The sequence below is a fragment of the Gossypium raimondii genome, chromosome 5 (assembly GCF_025698545.1).
Source record: "Gossypium raimondii isolate GPD5lz chromosome 5, ASM2569854v1, whole genome shotgun sequence".
In the NCBI taxonomy this organism is placed as follows: Eukaryota; Viridiplantae; Streptophyta; class Magnoliopsida; order Malvales; family Malvaceae; genus Gossypium; species Gossypium raimondii.
Genome location: NC_068569.1, coordinates 51,067,149 through 51,083,264, shown reverse-complemented (window position 1 = coordinate 51,083,264; position 16,116 = coordinate 51,067,149). Strand labels below are relative to the sequence as shown.

The following is a 16,116-nucleotide window of genomic DNA, read 5'->3' as shown; positions in this document are numbered from 1 at the left end:
TAGCAGCAGCACTGTCGCTCACAATCTCCACACGCCTAAAGCCTTGGATCCAAAGAAGATTCAAACCGTCCAAAATGAGCCACAATTCAGCTTCAAGCAGCGAGCAACATCCCATATTTCTAGTATACTCCCACAACCACGATCCATTCCTGTGTGTATCAATGAATTTATTTTTGTTTTCAACCCGGCCTAACCTGAATTTCAATTAAATATTTTTAAAATAATTTTATTTAAATTTAATTATAAAATAAATAGATAATAATATAAAATTATATAGTTTATCATTTTAATATTGTAAATTATTAAAAATGAAATAAAGATGCAATAAACTCTATTTTGGGTAAATTACACCAATAGTCTCTAACTTTGGGATAGTTGACAAAATAATTACAGATTTTATTTCAGTCACTCAACTTTAGAAAAATAACAAAACAGTTACTAACGTTATAAAAAATTGACAAATCAGTTGTTTATTAACATTTTCTATTATTGTCTTAATGGGATCGCTGATGTGGACAATTAAGTTGCCACTTTGGAAACCCAATTAACCCAATTAGTTGATGTGGCAGATTGACATGGAATTTACCTAAAATTAGGCCTAGAATAGGAAAAAAAATTGGGGAAAAAATTTTGGCAGACGGAACCTAAAAAAGCTCTTAACTATCGTGAAGCATGATTTTTTTCCATAGTGCTGAAAATTAAAAATCGACGGCGAAAATGTTGAGTCTGGCATCAAAACGGCTGATTGGGCTAACGTCAAGGGGATCCTGTCACAACCTGTTCATCGGCATCGGTTTAGTTGGTGCTCCTGGTTGTGGCGATGTTATGAAGCTTCAAATCAAAATCGATGACAAAACAACAAAAATCAGCAAAAACAAAAATACCAAATAGCAAGCATCCAAAATCAAACCTGTAAAAAATGGGCAAGAATCCCAAATTGGCTTGCATTAAGAGAGGGAAGTAAAAAAAAACTAAAAAAAAGAAGAGAATCAAAAGAGAAGAAACCCACACCCATTTTTGGTTTTGCGGGTTAGAGAACTCAAGCCAGTTCGATGATCCGAGTGGTTAAGAGTCATGGTTTGTCGAAGAAAAGCTGTGGCCGAAATATGGTGGTGATCAGACGGTGGACGGCGAAGATCTGTTGAAGCCTTGTTCGAAGCTTTAAGTTTTTAATATTAAGATTTTGAAGGCTTATTGGAAAATCTGAAGTGAGATTTGAGAAGAGAAAAAGAGGAGCCATTTGGTAATGACGGTTGGCCAGAGAAGGCCACGAACGACAGTGACTAGAGTTAAGAAAAAAAAAAGAAAAAGAGAGAAGAAAAAAAGGGACAAAGATTCAACAGATAATAGCAAACTGAGTGGTGGCTCTACCTTGGAGGATCAAAACGGTCGTAGCTAAGGTATGTCCATTTCTTCTTCTTTTTCTTTTCTCATTTTTTTTCTTTTCTTCTTTTCTGCTGCCTTGCTAGGGCTATGTGGCTGTTTAAATGATAGCTAACCATCCATTAAATGCCATGTCACTTTTCCATTTACGTCTGCAACGAAAAATAGTTAAAAGTACTATTTTGTTATTTTTCGAGAGTTGAGTGACTGAATTGAAACCAGAGTAGCTATTTTTTCAGCTACATCAAAGTTGAGTGACTGTTGGTATAATTTACCCTTCTATTTTTTCCAAACATTACACCATTATTTTCTTTTTAATGAAAATGAGGTAAAATAATATATTTGCTTGCTTTAGAAAATGTCAATGGTAATGCACATTACATTCCAAGGAGATAAATTGAGGTTGAGTGATTGAGATAAATTTTATAATTGTTCTGATCTGATGAATGTTGTTAGCTTTGATTGTAATAGCCCAATTTTGGGTCTAGTCGGAACAGTGGTTTTGAGACCACAAATTTGACGAGGAAAAAATGTAATGGCCTGAATTTTCAGAAGTGTCGGAATGGTGATTCGAGATCACTAAATTCGACAAATGGATAGAAAATATTATTAATTTAGTGAGTATAAGTTAAATCTGAAGTTAGGAAAATTTTTGAAATAGTGAATAGTGCACTAGAAATAAATATTAAAATAATTAGAATCGAAAATGAGGTATCGAGACCTCGAAGATTTTAAACCGAGCCATAAATATTTTTATAAATATTTATGGAGTGTTAAAAAGTTAGTATTAAAGTTTTGTTAAGAAATTTTAAAGTTCCGATAATTAATTGAACAAAAAGGACTAAATTGTAACAAATACAAAATTATGGGAAATGATTAAATAGCTTAAATGATAAAAGGAAGAGGGCTTAAAAGACAAATAGACCCAATGTCTATTTGGCTGGACGGCAAATGCATGAAATCAGTGACAAAGTAAGGAGAATTAAGGGTAAAATTGGAATATTGCAAAATTTACTTAATAAAGTTAGGATCAAAGTGGAATTATCTAAATTTCTCTTTATTTTTCTGCATTCTCATCAGCTAAAACACCATAGAAGGGTCTCCTTAAGCAGCTTCTTCATATTTTTACTGCAAGTAAGTTCAATTCTTGATTATTTCTTGAAATTTTTGTGTTTTTGTGACTTTTACAACTAGGCCCACTTGTTGAATTCATTAGTTTTTGATTCTATGAAAGAAGTTGAAAGTTGCTATGAATACATGCTGGAATTATATGATGATTTAGCATGGAATTAGAGTTTTAAATTGTTCATATGCTGATTTTATTGAAAGAATTGAATAGAAAGTGAATGTTTGGGACCTAATAGTAAAAGAGTTTGAAGTTAGGGTTATATGTGGAAATTTTGAATTTCAATAGTTGTGAAATAACTTATAATGTCTAGGTAAAGTACTAATTGAGAAAAATTAGCTTAATTGATGGGTTAATTTAGCAAGGACTGAATTGTATAAACTGTGAAATTTGGGGCAAAATGGAAATGAACATTTTGCACTAAAACAGTTTTGGACAGCAGCAGTGGTTTAACTTTGAAAAACCACCAAAAATTGTGGGAATTGAATTAAAGGGTGAATAAAATATGAAATTAAAGCTTATTGAGTCTAGTTTCTCATAGAAGAAACGTGTAAGCAATGGAATTGTAAATTATGAGATATAATAAATTTTGTGAGAAAATGTCAGAATGATTTTGGGTTCCCCTGTTCTGAATTTGGAAAATCATAAAAAATTGAATAAAAATAATTATGAGTTATAATTTATATTTTTAGAATCCTTAATGAGTCTTTTTCAGAGGAAACAAACCGAAACATCATCCAAATTCTGTACAATTAGATAATTCATTTTTAGTGAAGAGTGGTCGGAACTGTCAGACAGTAAAATAGGAGAAACTTTAAAGTATAAACTGTACTATTTGGCTGAACCAAAAAATTCTGAAAATTTTATGGTAATAAGGTATATGAGTCTAGTTTTAGGGAAAATTAACGGATCTTAATTTAAAGCTCTGTAGCTCCAGATAAAAATAATTTAGTGACTCTGACTCGGATAAATAGCTTTGAATATACATGTGAGTGAATAGTGAAATTATAGTTGATGTTGTTTAAGTGTGTTATACACATTAAGGATGTGGAATGGATAGGAGGAGGAGGAAAATTGGGAAATATATGAATGATTTATGTATAATTGGTCATAAGCTTGATTATAATTGATAAACGATGAAATAGAAATGATGCTTATATTTGTGCATTATTGGTCATGGTTTAAGCTCATGTGTGAAAATAAAGTTTCATTGTATGTGTGTATGGTATATTCGGAATATGATTTGGCTTGAAATAATGTCATGAATGGTTTATGAATTAACACATGTTGGTAAGCATGATACATGAATAAATGTTGTGCTCATCCATGCTTATAATGCTTATGCTATATGTGTATTTGGCTAACATATTTGGTGTACATGCTTAGGCTTTAGCCAAGTAGTAGCTAGATTATGCCACGTTAAATTTATAAGTTATGCATTGAAATAGTAAGCGCCTAATTGAAAATATGCTGTGATCATGAAAAGGGTGGAAAGGTAATGAAATAGTAAGTTCATATGGCTAAAATTTAATGATTAAATGTTAATTTCATGAATTATATAATGTATGATGAAATATAAATGAGAATAAAATAAAAATACGAAAACTGAATAAATGATCAAATTGAGCGGAACGCTGAATTTGAGTACTTCTGATCAGTGACAAGTGGCAAGTGATAAGTGGTAGCTTCAGCTACACTTATCTGATCAGTGACAAGTGACAAGTGATAAGTGGTAGTTTTAGCTACACTTATCTGATTAGGGACAAGTGATAAGTGATCATACGTAAGACCATAGTTATATTATGGCAAAGTGGGAGTGAAGTACTCAATTTTCCATAACCGTTCCCTAATTTGATTAAGGATGGTAAGTGACAAATGGGCCCAAAAGAATTAAAGTAAATGGATAAGTGGTAGTGTATTTATACCAGGATGATGTTGTTATTTAAGCTAAAGTGATATTTTCATTGCAAAATTGAGAATTTCTTAAATGTATTAATGAATGGTATAATCGATAAACGTTGAGTTAAATGGTAAATACGTATTAGTGTTAAACTTAATGACATTGAATGGTATGTGAATTAAATGGAAATTGCCAGTGATATGATTTAAATTGTGAGCATGAAAAATTGCAAATTGAATGAAATGGAAATGAAGCATTGAATTGCATGAGTATGTATCGGGTCTCGTAGGCCCTATTTATTAAGATTATAATATTTTGAGGATATATTGTGAAGAGTTATAAAAGCATGTTAATACCCCGTACCCTATTCCGGTGTTGGATACGGGTAAGGGGTGTTACATTGATGTCCTAAGCTTTTGATATAAGAACATTTTAGATAAATTTTTATTTATATTTTTTAAGTCATTTAGTAAAAATAATTATTAGAAATTTTATTAAATATTTGGTGAAAATGATTATTAGAAATTTTTAGTTTCCTTTACTAATTTTATCTATCAAAATAAAATAAACCACATTACTTCTTTTCTTTATTCTTCTAATTTTTCCTTTTCTTCTCTTTCTTTCTTCATAGTTATTACATTGGGTTAGGATTTGATATTTGCTTTGATCCCACAATAAAAAAATATCTTGATTTTTTTTAGGGGAGGACAATAATGGTGTCGAATGGGCCAAAACTTTTGAAAATATTCAATATTCCCTTAAAATTATATTTCGAAATCATTACAATGGTAAAATTATATTTCGACCTAAATACCTACTATAAGATTGAATTAACTATTTTAATTCCAACCTTTTACTTCACCACCTTAATGACCTCATCAAATATAGGTTGCAAAGTATTTTCAATCCTATACCAGGTTTTGTCGTTCTTTCCCCTACTTTGTGAAAAATTCGATTTAACCCTAATTGAAGTCAATGTCATGAATTGTTCCTTTGCATCATGTTAATTGTATATATTATAATATGTTTAAGGTTTAGGTTGCATATTGTTAATAAAAGTACATTATAATATCATAATTGTATAATAATTACTATATATTCATATTTTATGTATATATAACAATAGATATATTATATGTAGTTAAACATGTATGTATAACACCAGTTGTTATATTAAGATTAGATTATACTTTTGTTTTATTTATTAAAAATAAATAAATAATTTTATGTATGTTAGATTAAATAGTAAAATTATTAATAAAAAAAACGGTTGTCTTAAATTCTAACTTATGAATTATTTTATCTATTTTTTAATAAAACAATAAAATATGCAGATCGAGTATTCAAAGATCCAACTGAGATGCAGATCGAGTCTTAGGGTGAGTTTGGATGGACAATTGGATGCGGTGCAGTGCGTTTAGCTTGCTTTTTATCTCACGCTATAATATCGCTATAATATATAATCTCATCGTTAAATTTAAATTTAAATTTTATAAATTTTAAATCTTTTGAAGTTAATTTTAATCAATTTAAAAGGAAGATTTATAAGTTAATAATAATTGATGATTGCATTTAAAAATAAAGTTTAAATTTTTTTATTAAATATTATTCCCATTAAAAAAATAAAAAACCCAAATTACGCTCCCAACCCTTTCCCTAAACACCACTTCGCAACCCTGCATTTACACTTCTTCTGCTACTGCCGCTGCCATTTCTGCTTTCAAGATATGGGTAAGCTTCCTTCTTCTTTTATTCTTCGTTCGGTTGTTAATGCTGGAAGCCATCTTTCTAATTTCCACTCTTTTTCTTCTTCTTCTAACACCATTGCTACCCACATCGAAGGCCTAAGTAAGAAACCCATGTCCATGCCTGTTAGAGGAAAGGGAAAAAGAGACCACTGCTTCTATAATGTTGATCATGCTTTGATTTTGTTCAATAAGATGATTGAAAAGTACCCAAAGCCTTCAATTGTGGAATTCAATAAATTATTAGGAGCCATTGTTATGATGAAACATTATGCCATTGTTGTTTCTAAGTATAGAAAGATCGAATTATTGGGAGTTTCCCATAATGTTTATTCTATGAACATCTTGATTAATTGCTTTTGTCAATTAGGTCGAATTGATTTTGGGTTTTCTGTTTTGGGGAAAATGCTGAAGTTAGGTGTTGAGCCTAGTGCTGTAACTTTTTCAACTTTGATAAATGGGCTTTGTAATCAAAGTAAGATTTCTGAGGCCGTTTGTATGTTCGATGAAATGACTGAGAAAGGGTATCAACCTGATTTGATTGTTTACAGTACAGTACTTAAGGGGTTGTGTAAGACCGGCAATACTGATAGAGCTGTTAGGTTTCTAAGGCTGATGGAAAGCAGAGGTTATGAACCCAATATTGTAGCATATAGCACTGTCATTGACTGCCTTTGTAAGAACGGCTTGTTACAGGAGGCTCTCAATCTCTTATCTGAAATGAAGGTTAAGGGCATTAGACCAAATATCTTTACTTACACTTGCTTAATTCATGGTATGTGTAATTTGGGCCAGCAGGAGGAGGCAACAAGGCTTTTGAATGAAATGGTTGATAACAATATTTCACTTAATATTGTCACATATACTATATTGATTGATGCTCTTTGCAAGGAAGGAACGATTTCTAAAGCTGTAGAGACTGTTGACATGATGAGAAAGCAAGGCATTGAGCCTAATGTTGTCACGTATAATACATTGGTTGATTCACATTGCAAGGAAGGGATGGTCTCTGAAGCTGAGGATTTTGTTGATGCAATGATAAAGCGAGGCATTGAGCCTAATGTTGTTACCTATAGTGCATTAGTTAATGGTCATTGCTTGCAGAATGAAATGGATAAAGCTAGAAGAGTTTTCAACTTGATGATTGAGAAGGGTTGTGAGCCTAATATAGTTACTTACAACACCATGATCAATGGATATTGCAAAGATAAAAGGTTAGACGAAGCAATGGAACTCTTTCATGAAATATCTCGAAAGGGACCAATCCCGGATACTGTCACATACAACACTCTTATGCAGAGTATGTTTCAGTTAGGGAAAGTTTCAACTGCATGTGAACTTTTTAGAAAGATGCTTGCTTCTGGACAAGTTCCAAATATAGTGACTTGTTCGATTTTGCTGAATGGTTTAGGCAAAACAGGTCATATTGAGGAGGCATTGAAACTTTTTCAAGCATTGAGGAGCGGTGGGTTGGAACTTGATATTGTCCCATATAATATCCTAATTGATGGGTTGTGCAAAGCTGGGCATATCAAAGTTGCCAAGGAATTATTTCAGCAACTCTCAGACAATGGTTTAAAACCGAATGTTGTCACATATCGTATAATGATTAATGGACTGTGTAAAGAGGGATTACCAGATGAAGCATACAGGTTCTTTGGGAGCATGGGAGATAATGACTGTTTGCCTGATAGCTGCTGTTATAATGTAATGATTCGGGGGTTCCTTCGCAACAGCTATACCTCAAAGGCAACACAACTTCTTACAGAATTGGTTGGTAAGGGCCTTTCTGCAGATATATTCACTGCCACCTTATTTATGGATCTTATCATATACTCTAATAAATCAATCTTGCTCTGAAATGTTTCACAAATTGTGTAAAGATCATCACTTGCAATGTGAATCTGTTGTACATAACCATTGCACAGTGATAAAAGATTGTGGAAACTAGAATGAGGCTTAGTGTCTATTTTCAATATTGTTGATTTTGTTCTGACTTGTGTAGCTTGTTGATCTTGATCTTAGCAACTTCTTGATCTTTTTGGTGGTGATGTTAAGAAATTAGGGGAAAACCAATATTGCTTGTGAATTTTAAAGCAGGGGCATTTGTACGAACAAGTAAACATGAGTTGAGAATAAAAGGAATTGAAATAAATTTTAAGGTGATTTAATGGCATTGATCTACGTGTGTTGAGTAATAAAGGGTTGAATGTTTATATAAAGGAGGGTAGTGATTTCAGCCTATCCCCAACAGTCCCTGTACCGTCCTTGCAAAGAATGCTCCTCAGTGCAGCAGGTGGTGGATTCAGCAGCCTGCTTAGGCCAAACGCATTGGCTACCCGGACAATGTGATGTATCTTGACCTTCCTTTGCCGATTCTAAAGAACTCGAATTGTGCGATATACTCTGCTCAGCAGCAGACTCATCCAATATGATGCGGACAGCAGCAGCACTTTCGCTCACAATCTCCACACGCCTAAAGCCTTGGATCCAAAGAAGATTCAAACCGTCCAAAATGAGCCACAATTCAGCTTCAAGCAGCCAGCAACATCGCTTAATTCAAGTATACCCCCACAACCACGATCCATTGCTGTGTGTATCAATGAATTCATTTTTGTTTTCAACCCGGCCTAACCTGAATTTCAATTAAATATATTTTAAAATAATTTTATTTAAATTTAATTATAAAAATAAATAGACAATAATATAAATTTATATATTTTATCATTTTAATATTGTAAATTATTAAAAATGAAATAAAGATGCAATAAATTCTATTTTGGGTAAATTACACCAATAATCACTAACTTTGGAGTAGTTGACAAAACAATCACATAGATTTTATTTCAGTCACTCAACTTTAGAAAAATAACAAAACAGTCACTAACGTTATAAAAAACTGACAAATCAATCATTTATTAATATATTCTATTATTGTCTTAATGGGATCGCTGATGTGGACAATTAACTTGCCACATTGGAAACCCAATTAACCCAATTAGTTGATGTGGCAGATTGACATGGAATTTATCTAAAATTAAGCCCAAAATGGGAAAAAAATTGGGGAAAAAATTTTGGCAGACGGAACCTAGAAAAGTTCTTAACTATCGTGAAGCATGATTTTTTTCCTTAGTAGTGAAAATTAAAAATCGACGGCGAAAATGTTGAGTTTGGCATCAAAATGGCTGATTGGGCTAACGTCAAGGGGATCCCGTCACAACCCGTTCATCGACATCGGTTTAGTTGGTGCTCCTGCTTGTGGCGATGTTATGAAGCTTCAAATCAAAATCGATGACAAAACAACAAAAATCAGCAAAAACAAAAATACCAAATAGCAAGCATCCAAAATCAAAGCAGCAAAAAATGGGCAAGAATCCCAAATTGGCTCGCATCAAGAGAGGGAAGTAAAAAAAAAAACTAAAAAAAGAAGAGAATCAAAAGAGAAGAAACCCACACCCATTTTGGGTTTTGCGGGTTGGAGAACTCAAGCCAGTTCAATGATCCGAGTGGTTAAGAGTCATGGTTGATCGAAAAAAAGCTGTGGCCGGAATATGGTGGTGATCAGACGGTGGACGACGTAGATCTGTTGAAGCCTTGTTCGAAGATTTAAGTTTTTAATATTGAGATTTTGAAGGCTTATTGGGAAATCTGAAATGAGATTTGAGAAGAGAAAAAGAGGAGCCATTTGGTAATGACGGTTGGCCAGAGAAGGCCACGAACGACAGTGACTAGAGTTAAGAAAAAAAAAAGAAAAAGAGAGAAGAAAAAAAGGGACAAAGATTCAACAGATAATAGCAAACTGAGTGGTGGCTCTACCTTGGAGGAACAAAACGGTCGTAGCTAAGGTATGTCCATTACTTCTTCTTCTTTTCTCCTTTTTTTTTTTCTTTTCTTCTTTTCTGCTGCCCTGCTAGGGCTACGGGGCTATTTAAATGATAGCTAACCCTCCATTAAATGCCATGTCACTTTTCCGTTTACGTCTGTAACGGGAAATAGTTGAAAGTACTATTTTGTTATTTTTCGAAAGTTGAGTAACTGAATTGAAACCAGAGTGACTATTTTTTTCAGCTACATCAAAGTTGAGTGACTGTTGGTATAATTTACTCTTCTATTTTTCCCAAAGATTACACCATTATTTTCTTCTTAACGAAAATGAGGTAAAATAATATATTTGCTTGTTTTAGAAAATTTCAACGGTAATGCACATTACATTTCAAGGAGATAAATTGAGGTTGAGTGATTGAGATAAATTTTATAATTGTTCTAATATGATGAAAGTTGTTAGCTTTGATGTCCTAAGCTTTTGATATAAGAACATTTTAGATAAATTTTTATTTATATTTTTAAGTCATTTAGTAAAAATAGTTATTAGAAATTTTATTAAATATTTGATGAAAATGATTATTAGAAATTTTAGTTTCCTTTACTAATTTTATCTATCAGTATAAAATAAAACCACATTACTTCTTTTCTTTATTCTTCTAATTTTTTCCCTTTTCTTCTCTTTCTTTTCTTCATCCATAGTTATTACATAGGGTTAGGATTTGATATTTGCTTTGATCCCACAAAAAAAAAAATCTTGGTTTTTTTAGGGGAGGACACTAATGGTGCCCAATGGGTCAAAACTTTTGAAAATATTCAATGTTCCCTTAAATTTTTTTGAAAGTTTTAATTAAACTCTCCTTTTTTTAAAATTCATTAATCCGCAAATTTTTAAAAATTGTAATCAAACCCTCAGTTCTTTTAAAATATTATCATTACACTCCTATTTTTTAAAAAAATTATAATTAAACCCTTAAAATTTAGTCTCAAAATACATCATTGAATTTTTTAATGAGATTTATATGGATTTAGACTCTTTAACCTCATGTGTTAACTCTTTAAAGCAAGGTGACATTTTAAAAATAAAATAAAATTATAGTATAGTATTGTATCCTATCGTATTGTATTTTCAAATATTATTACAATGGTAAAATTATATTTCGACCTATATGATTGAATTAACTATTTTAATTCCAACCTTTTGCTTCACCACCTTAATGACCTCATCAGATATAGGTTGCAAAGTATTTTCAATCCTATGCCAGTTTTTGTCTTTCTTTCCCTTAATTTGTGAGAAATTTGATTGTATCCTGATTGAAGTCGATGTCATGAATTGTTCCTTTGCATCATGTTTTTAACATGAAAAAGTGAAAGATGTTGATTTCAAAACCCAACATTTTTGCTGGTTGAATTCATAAATCATATAAATAAGTTATCATAATTAGGTCTAATGGCAGTTCATTTGAATTCATACGATAAAATGGTGAATTATTAAGTTACTATAACTTTTTGTAAAAACTGAGACTAAAAAAAGTTAAAGAAGTGAACTTGTAAAAAAAAATATTAACAATGAAAATATAGTAAAATTTGCTTTTAGGTAATCCTAAATTTCATCAATCGAATACACGAATCTTTCATTCCAAGCAAATGAACCAAATAAGGTATTTTACACTGCAGCCGTAATCTTATTGTAATACCCAATTGTTGCCCGGGCCCAAAACCGTTTACACAGCCCAAATACATTTGGCCCAATAAGGCCCTAGTCATTAACCCAAATCCAAATCTAACCCTAGCCTAACCCTAAGCAGCAGTTAGCAGCAGCCACCCCACGCCGCAGCAACTGTTCCCACTGCCCACGTCGTTGCTCACACGTTCAGCAGCCCTGCACAACGCCCGTTTCCACTTCTCCTTCACCTGCAACAAACCACGAACAGTGGAAGTGACCGAATATACAACAACAAATTGTAAAATATTTTATTTTCTATGTAAAGATTTGGCTATAAAAAGCCAATGGATTTTTGTAAAAGGAGGAAAAAGATCGGAGATCCAAAAACGCAGAAATAAAGAATCAAAAGAAACAATTTTTTGGAAGGTGACCAATCGGTTCCCTTTTTTTTTTTCCTTTTCCTTTTTACTATTTTTTTGTTTTTATTTTATTGTCCTCCTGTTTTTTAAAAACGAATAAACGAGGGAAGGAGAGAAGTTTCTTACCAGCATAGGCGCACTGTCGGCATTCTTGCTGGTTTTCGGCGTGAGGAGCAGGGAGGGGACGGACCCTGTGGCTGCAATTGAAATAGGGATTCATTTAGGGTTTGAAAAAGGGTTTTATTTGATTTGCAAAACGGCGTCGTATAACCCATGCCCGTGTGCCAACCCGATCCGACCCGGGGAGGATCCGCGCATTTCTTTAAAATGGGCCATTTGCGCAATTGGTCCTCTGTTCTTTGAGGGGTGTTTAAATCAATTTTTTTAAATTTAGCCACATGTTTTATATTTGTTTCACTTCGGTCCTTATTGAAACGCAGCGTTTCGGGAGAATGGATTAATTTCCCTTTTGATCCCCATCTGTTGTATGCGTGTTCAATGGAGTTCGTGCATTTATGTTTATTTCGAATTTGCCTTTAAATTTCTGTTTGGATTACAAATTGATCCTTCTGTCATTTTTACACTATTATTATTATTAGTATTTTAAATTATTATTATAATAATAATTATTATAACCATGTATTTATGAAACTTTTTTTAAAATATACGTATATTATTTTTATAATTTGTATATACATACATACATATACTTACATTTTATATATATATATATATTACATTTTATATACGTACCTATATATATCTAAACATGCTTTTATTTTATTTTATTTTTCCTTCACAAATATGTATGTACGTATACATTTTATAATGTTTATACATTTTCTATATTTTATAATTCATAATTATATATACATTTTATAATATATATATATATATATATATATATATTCATACACTATTTAAAACTATTATAAATATATTTTCCGCATTATATATATATATATATACATATATATCCATATTTTCATAATTTACTAATATATTATACTCATACATTTTTATTTTTGTAAATACATGTACATATTTTATATATATTTTATTTTCATGACTTTTATATGCATTGACATTTTATAATACATATACATCTTTTATATTTCATAATCCGTGCACATATACATGCATTTTCAATTATATGTATATACGTACCCTTTTTGGAATAATTATTTTTTTGTGTTTTTGTTGTTTGTGTATTTCATATTTTTATATATATGTATACTTATATATAGATGTTTTAATATATGCATATACATATTTTCAAAATTTACTTATATATCATATTTATATATATATATATATATTTTGTAAATACATATACATATATAATTTAAATTAAAGTATGTGTTTCATGTTGTATATTAACATTTTATCATGCTTTTAAAGAAAATATGTTTAATTTCATTAAAGCATTAAAATAATTTTTGTTCAAAGGCTTTCAAGATAATGTGATATTCGGTATTTGGGATTTTCGAGAAGATTGAGCCCTAACGTATTGGGTTCCAATTTTCCTTGTTAAACCTAAATAATCGAGAATATCTTTTTCAAAACGCATAAATATAAAAATTATTTTCGGGAATTTAACCTGTTGTGTTCTAATGTATTGGGCATGACATATTGCTTTCTCGAGATGAAGATTTTCTTATAAAAAAAAGCGATATTTAAGTTTGGGGATTTTGAGAAATTGTACTATAACGTATTGGGTCTCGATTTTTTCGTCTGACTTAAACAATTGATCTTCCTTTTCAGATTTCATCATTTGAGTTTTTTTTTTTTAATTTTTTTAAACCCTTGACACTAAGACATTAAATAATCAATTTGGTACCGATTTTGGGGCGTTACGAGGGTGCTAACCCTTCCTCGTGCATAACTAACTCCCAAACCCGTTTTCTCAAATTTCGTAGACCAAAATCATTTTTTTAAGGTGAGTCGATCACACCTCAATAAAGGATCGGTGACGACTCCAATTCTCATTTTAAAGTCGATAACTAATTTTTGTTTTCAAAAATGGTTTCGACACTTAGATTTTCGTAATTTTATTGCGAAACATAATCAAAGATTCGACAAATTAAACGCACCGCTAGTGGTTTATGTTAGATTTTGCTATTTATTACTTTTAATTTGAATATTATAATTTAGAACACAAGTATAAAAATACAATACAAACATAATATAGTTAATAAATATGATCTTAGATTATGGCATAATTAGGATGTGGTTGAAAGAAATTATTTAACAAATATATATTTTTAAAAATAATATAAAACAAATCAGACTTCCATGAAATCATAAAATTAAAATGTTAAATATCATGGTGTTTTGGGTTTGAATACCATCAAATGAGTTTTTCTAGATCTTACTAATTTAAAGTGAAAAAATATCCTCATAATAATATTAATTATTTTATAAAATAATCAATAAAATCTAGTTTAGATTAAAATTATGTAGCCAAGTGAGTATCTTTTACTTTCTCGATCATAAAATTTTAAAACGTTACACAAATACATGTAATATATTTAATTGATACGTACAACTAAACTCGAGCATCGCATCGAGATAAGAAAAATAGTTGTATATATTATAATCTACCATAAAATTAGATACTCGTTTAGGGTGTAAGCTTACATATATCATTAATATAAAGAATGTACATTATAAGAACATAGTTGTATATATTATAATCTACCATAAAATTAGATACTCGCTTAGGGTGTAAGCTTACATATATCATTAATATAAAGAATGTACATTATAAGAACATAGTTGTATATATGAATACATATCATTAATAATCTACCTTAACTATATAATGTTAATTGTATATATTATAATCACCATAAATTAGTTAACGTTTAAGGTTTAGGTTGCATATTGTTAATAAAAGAAAGTACATTATAATATCATAATTGTATAATATTTACTATATATTCATATTGTTAAAAAAATCTTGATTTTTTTAGGGGAGGACAATAATGGTGCCTAATGGGCCAAAACTTTTGAAAATATTCAATATTCCCTTAAATTTATATTTCGAAAATCATTACAATGATAAAATTATATGATTGAATTAACTATTTTAATCCCAACCTTTTGCTTCACCACCTTAATGACCTCTGCAAAGTATTTTCAATCCTATGCCAGTTTTTGTCTTTCTTTCTCCTAATTTGTGAGAAATTCGATTTAACCCTAATTGAAGTCAATGTCATGAATTGTTCTTTTGCATCATGTTAATTGTATATATTATAATACATTTACGGTTTAGGTTGCATATTGTTAATAAAAGAAAGTACATTATAATATCATAATTGTATAATAATTACTATATATTCATATTTTATGTATGTATAACAGTTGATGTATTATATGTAGTTAAACATGTATGTATATATGTTTTTATAATATAATTTGTACTAAATATAATTATATCCCATCTTATAAAATAAATTCATATTAATTATGATATTTTAATTATATAAATATTAAGTTTTTTTACTTAAAGTAATTTAATTAATTGAGTTCATCAAACAAGATAAACTAAACGAGATTTAAGAAAACAATATGTTAAAGAAAATATTTTTTTCTAACAAAAAATATTATATTTAATAATATTAATAATTATTATATTTAATTAAAAATATTTTTTATTTTTTATACAATATTTATTAATTTGTGTAAATTATAATCATGGTTTAAATTAGGTATTGATGGTTCAAGCAATATGTAAGAGGAGGTCTTGGGGAGGAAGCTTCAAGGAATGCGTTTTGTAACACCCCACACTTGACGTAGACATTATGACTAGATCTTGAGGAATTACATTAACTCTTAAGAAAATTTCTGATTTTATCTAACTCAGTGTGTATGTCAAAAATATAAGTTTGGCAAAACTCTTACATATTTTTGGAAAATCTCATGTTCGAAAAAACACTTATTTTACAGAAAAACCACCAAATCACATTATAGTGGAAATTTTAGAGTTTTAATTTTGGAAACCGATTTCTAATTTATACCGATATAAGTAATAGAAAGACTTGTTTGAGGAT

The 16,116-nt window shown here is 30.3% G+C and overlaps 2 protein-coding genes and 1 long non-coding RNA gene across 3 annotated transcripts in view; 2 read left to right on the top strand and 1 right to left on the bottom strand.

The window, feature by feature from the left end:
• The window catches only part of LOC105767169 (putative pentatricopeptide repeat-containing protein At1g12700, mitochondrial), an 88,990-nt gene that overhangs the window by 2,647 nt on the left and 70,227 nt on the right, over nt 1-16,116 (top strand). The window lies entirely within an intron of this gene.
• Nucleotides 6,047-8,320, top strand: LOC105766420 (pentatricopeptide repeat-containing protein At1g63330-like). Its single transcript, XM_012585886.2, has one exon. The coding sequence runs from the start codon at nt 6,137-6,139 to the stop codon at nt 8,012-8,014; it is 1,878 nt and encodes a 625-aa protein (XP_012441340.1). The 5' UTR covers nt 6,047-6,136; the 3' UTR covers nt 8,015-8,320.
• On the bottom strand, nt 11,585-12,285 carry LOC105766442 (uncharacterized). The gene is made up of 2 exons (XR_001125237.2): nt 12,188-12,285; nt 11,585-11,890 (listed from the first exon to the last, which is right to left on the bottom strand). It is a non-coding gene; the product is annotated as an uncharacterized LOC105766442 (long non-coding RNA).

Coding starts and splice junctions, on each gene's coding strand:
- LOC105766420 (XM_012585886.2), top strand. CDS start 6,137: ATGGGTAAGCTTCCTTCTTCTTTTATTCTTCGTTCGGTTGTTAATGCT.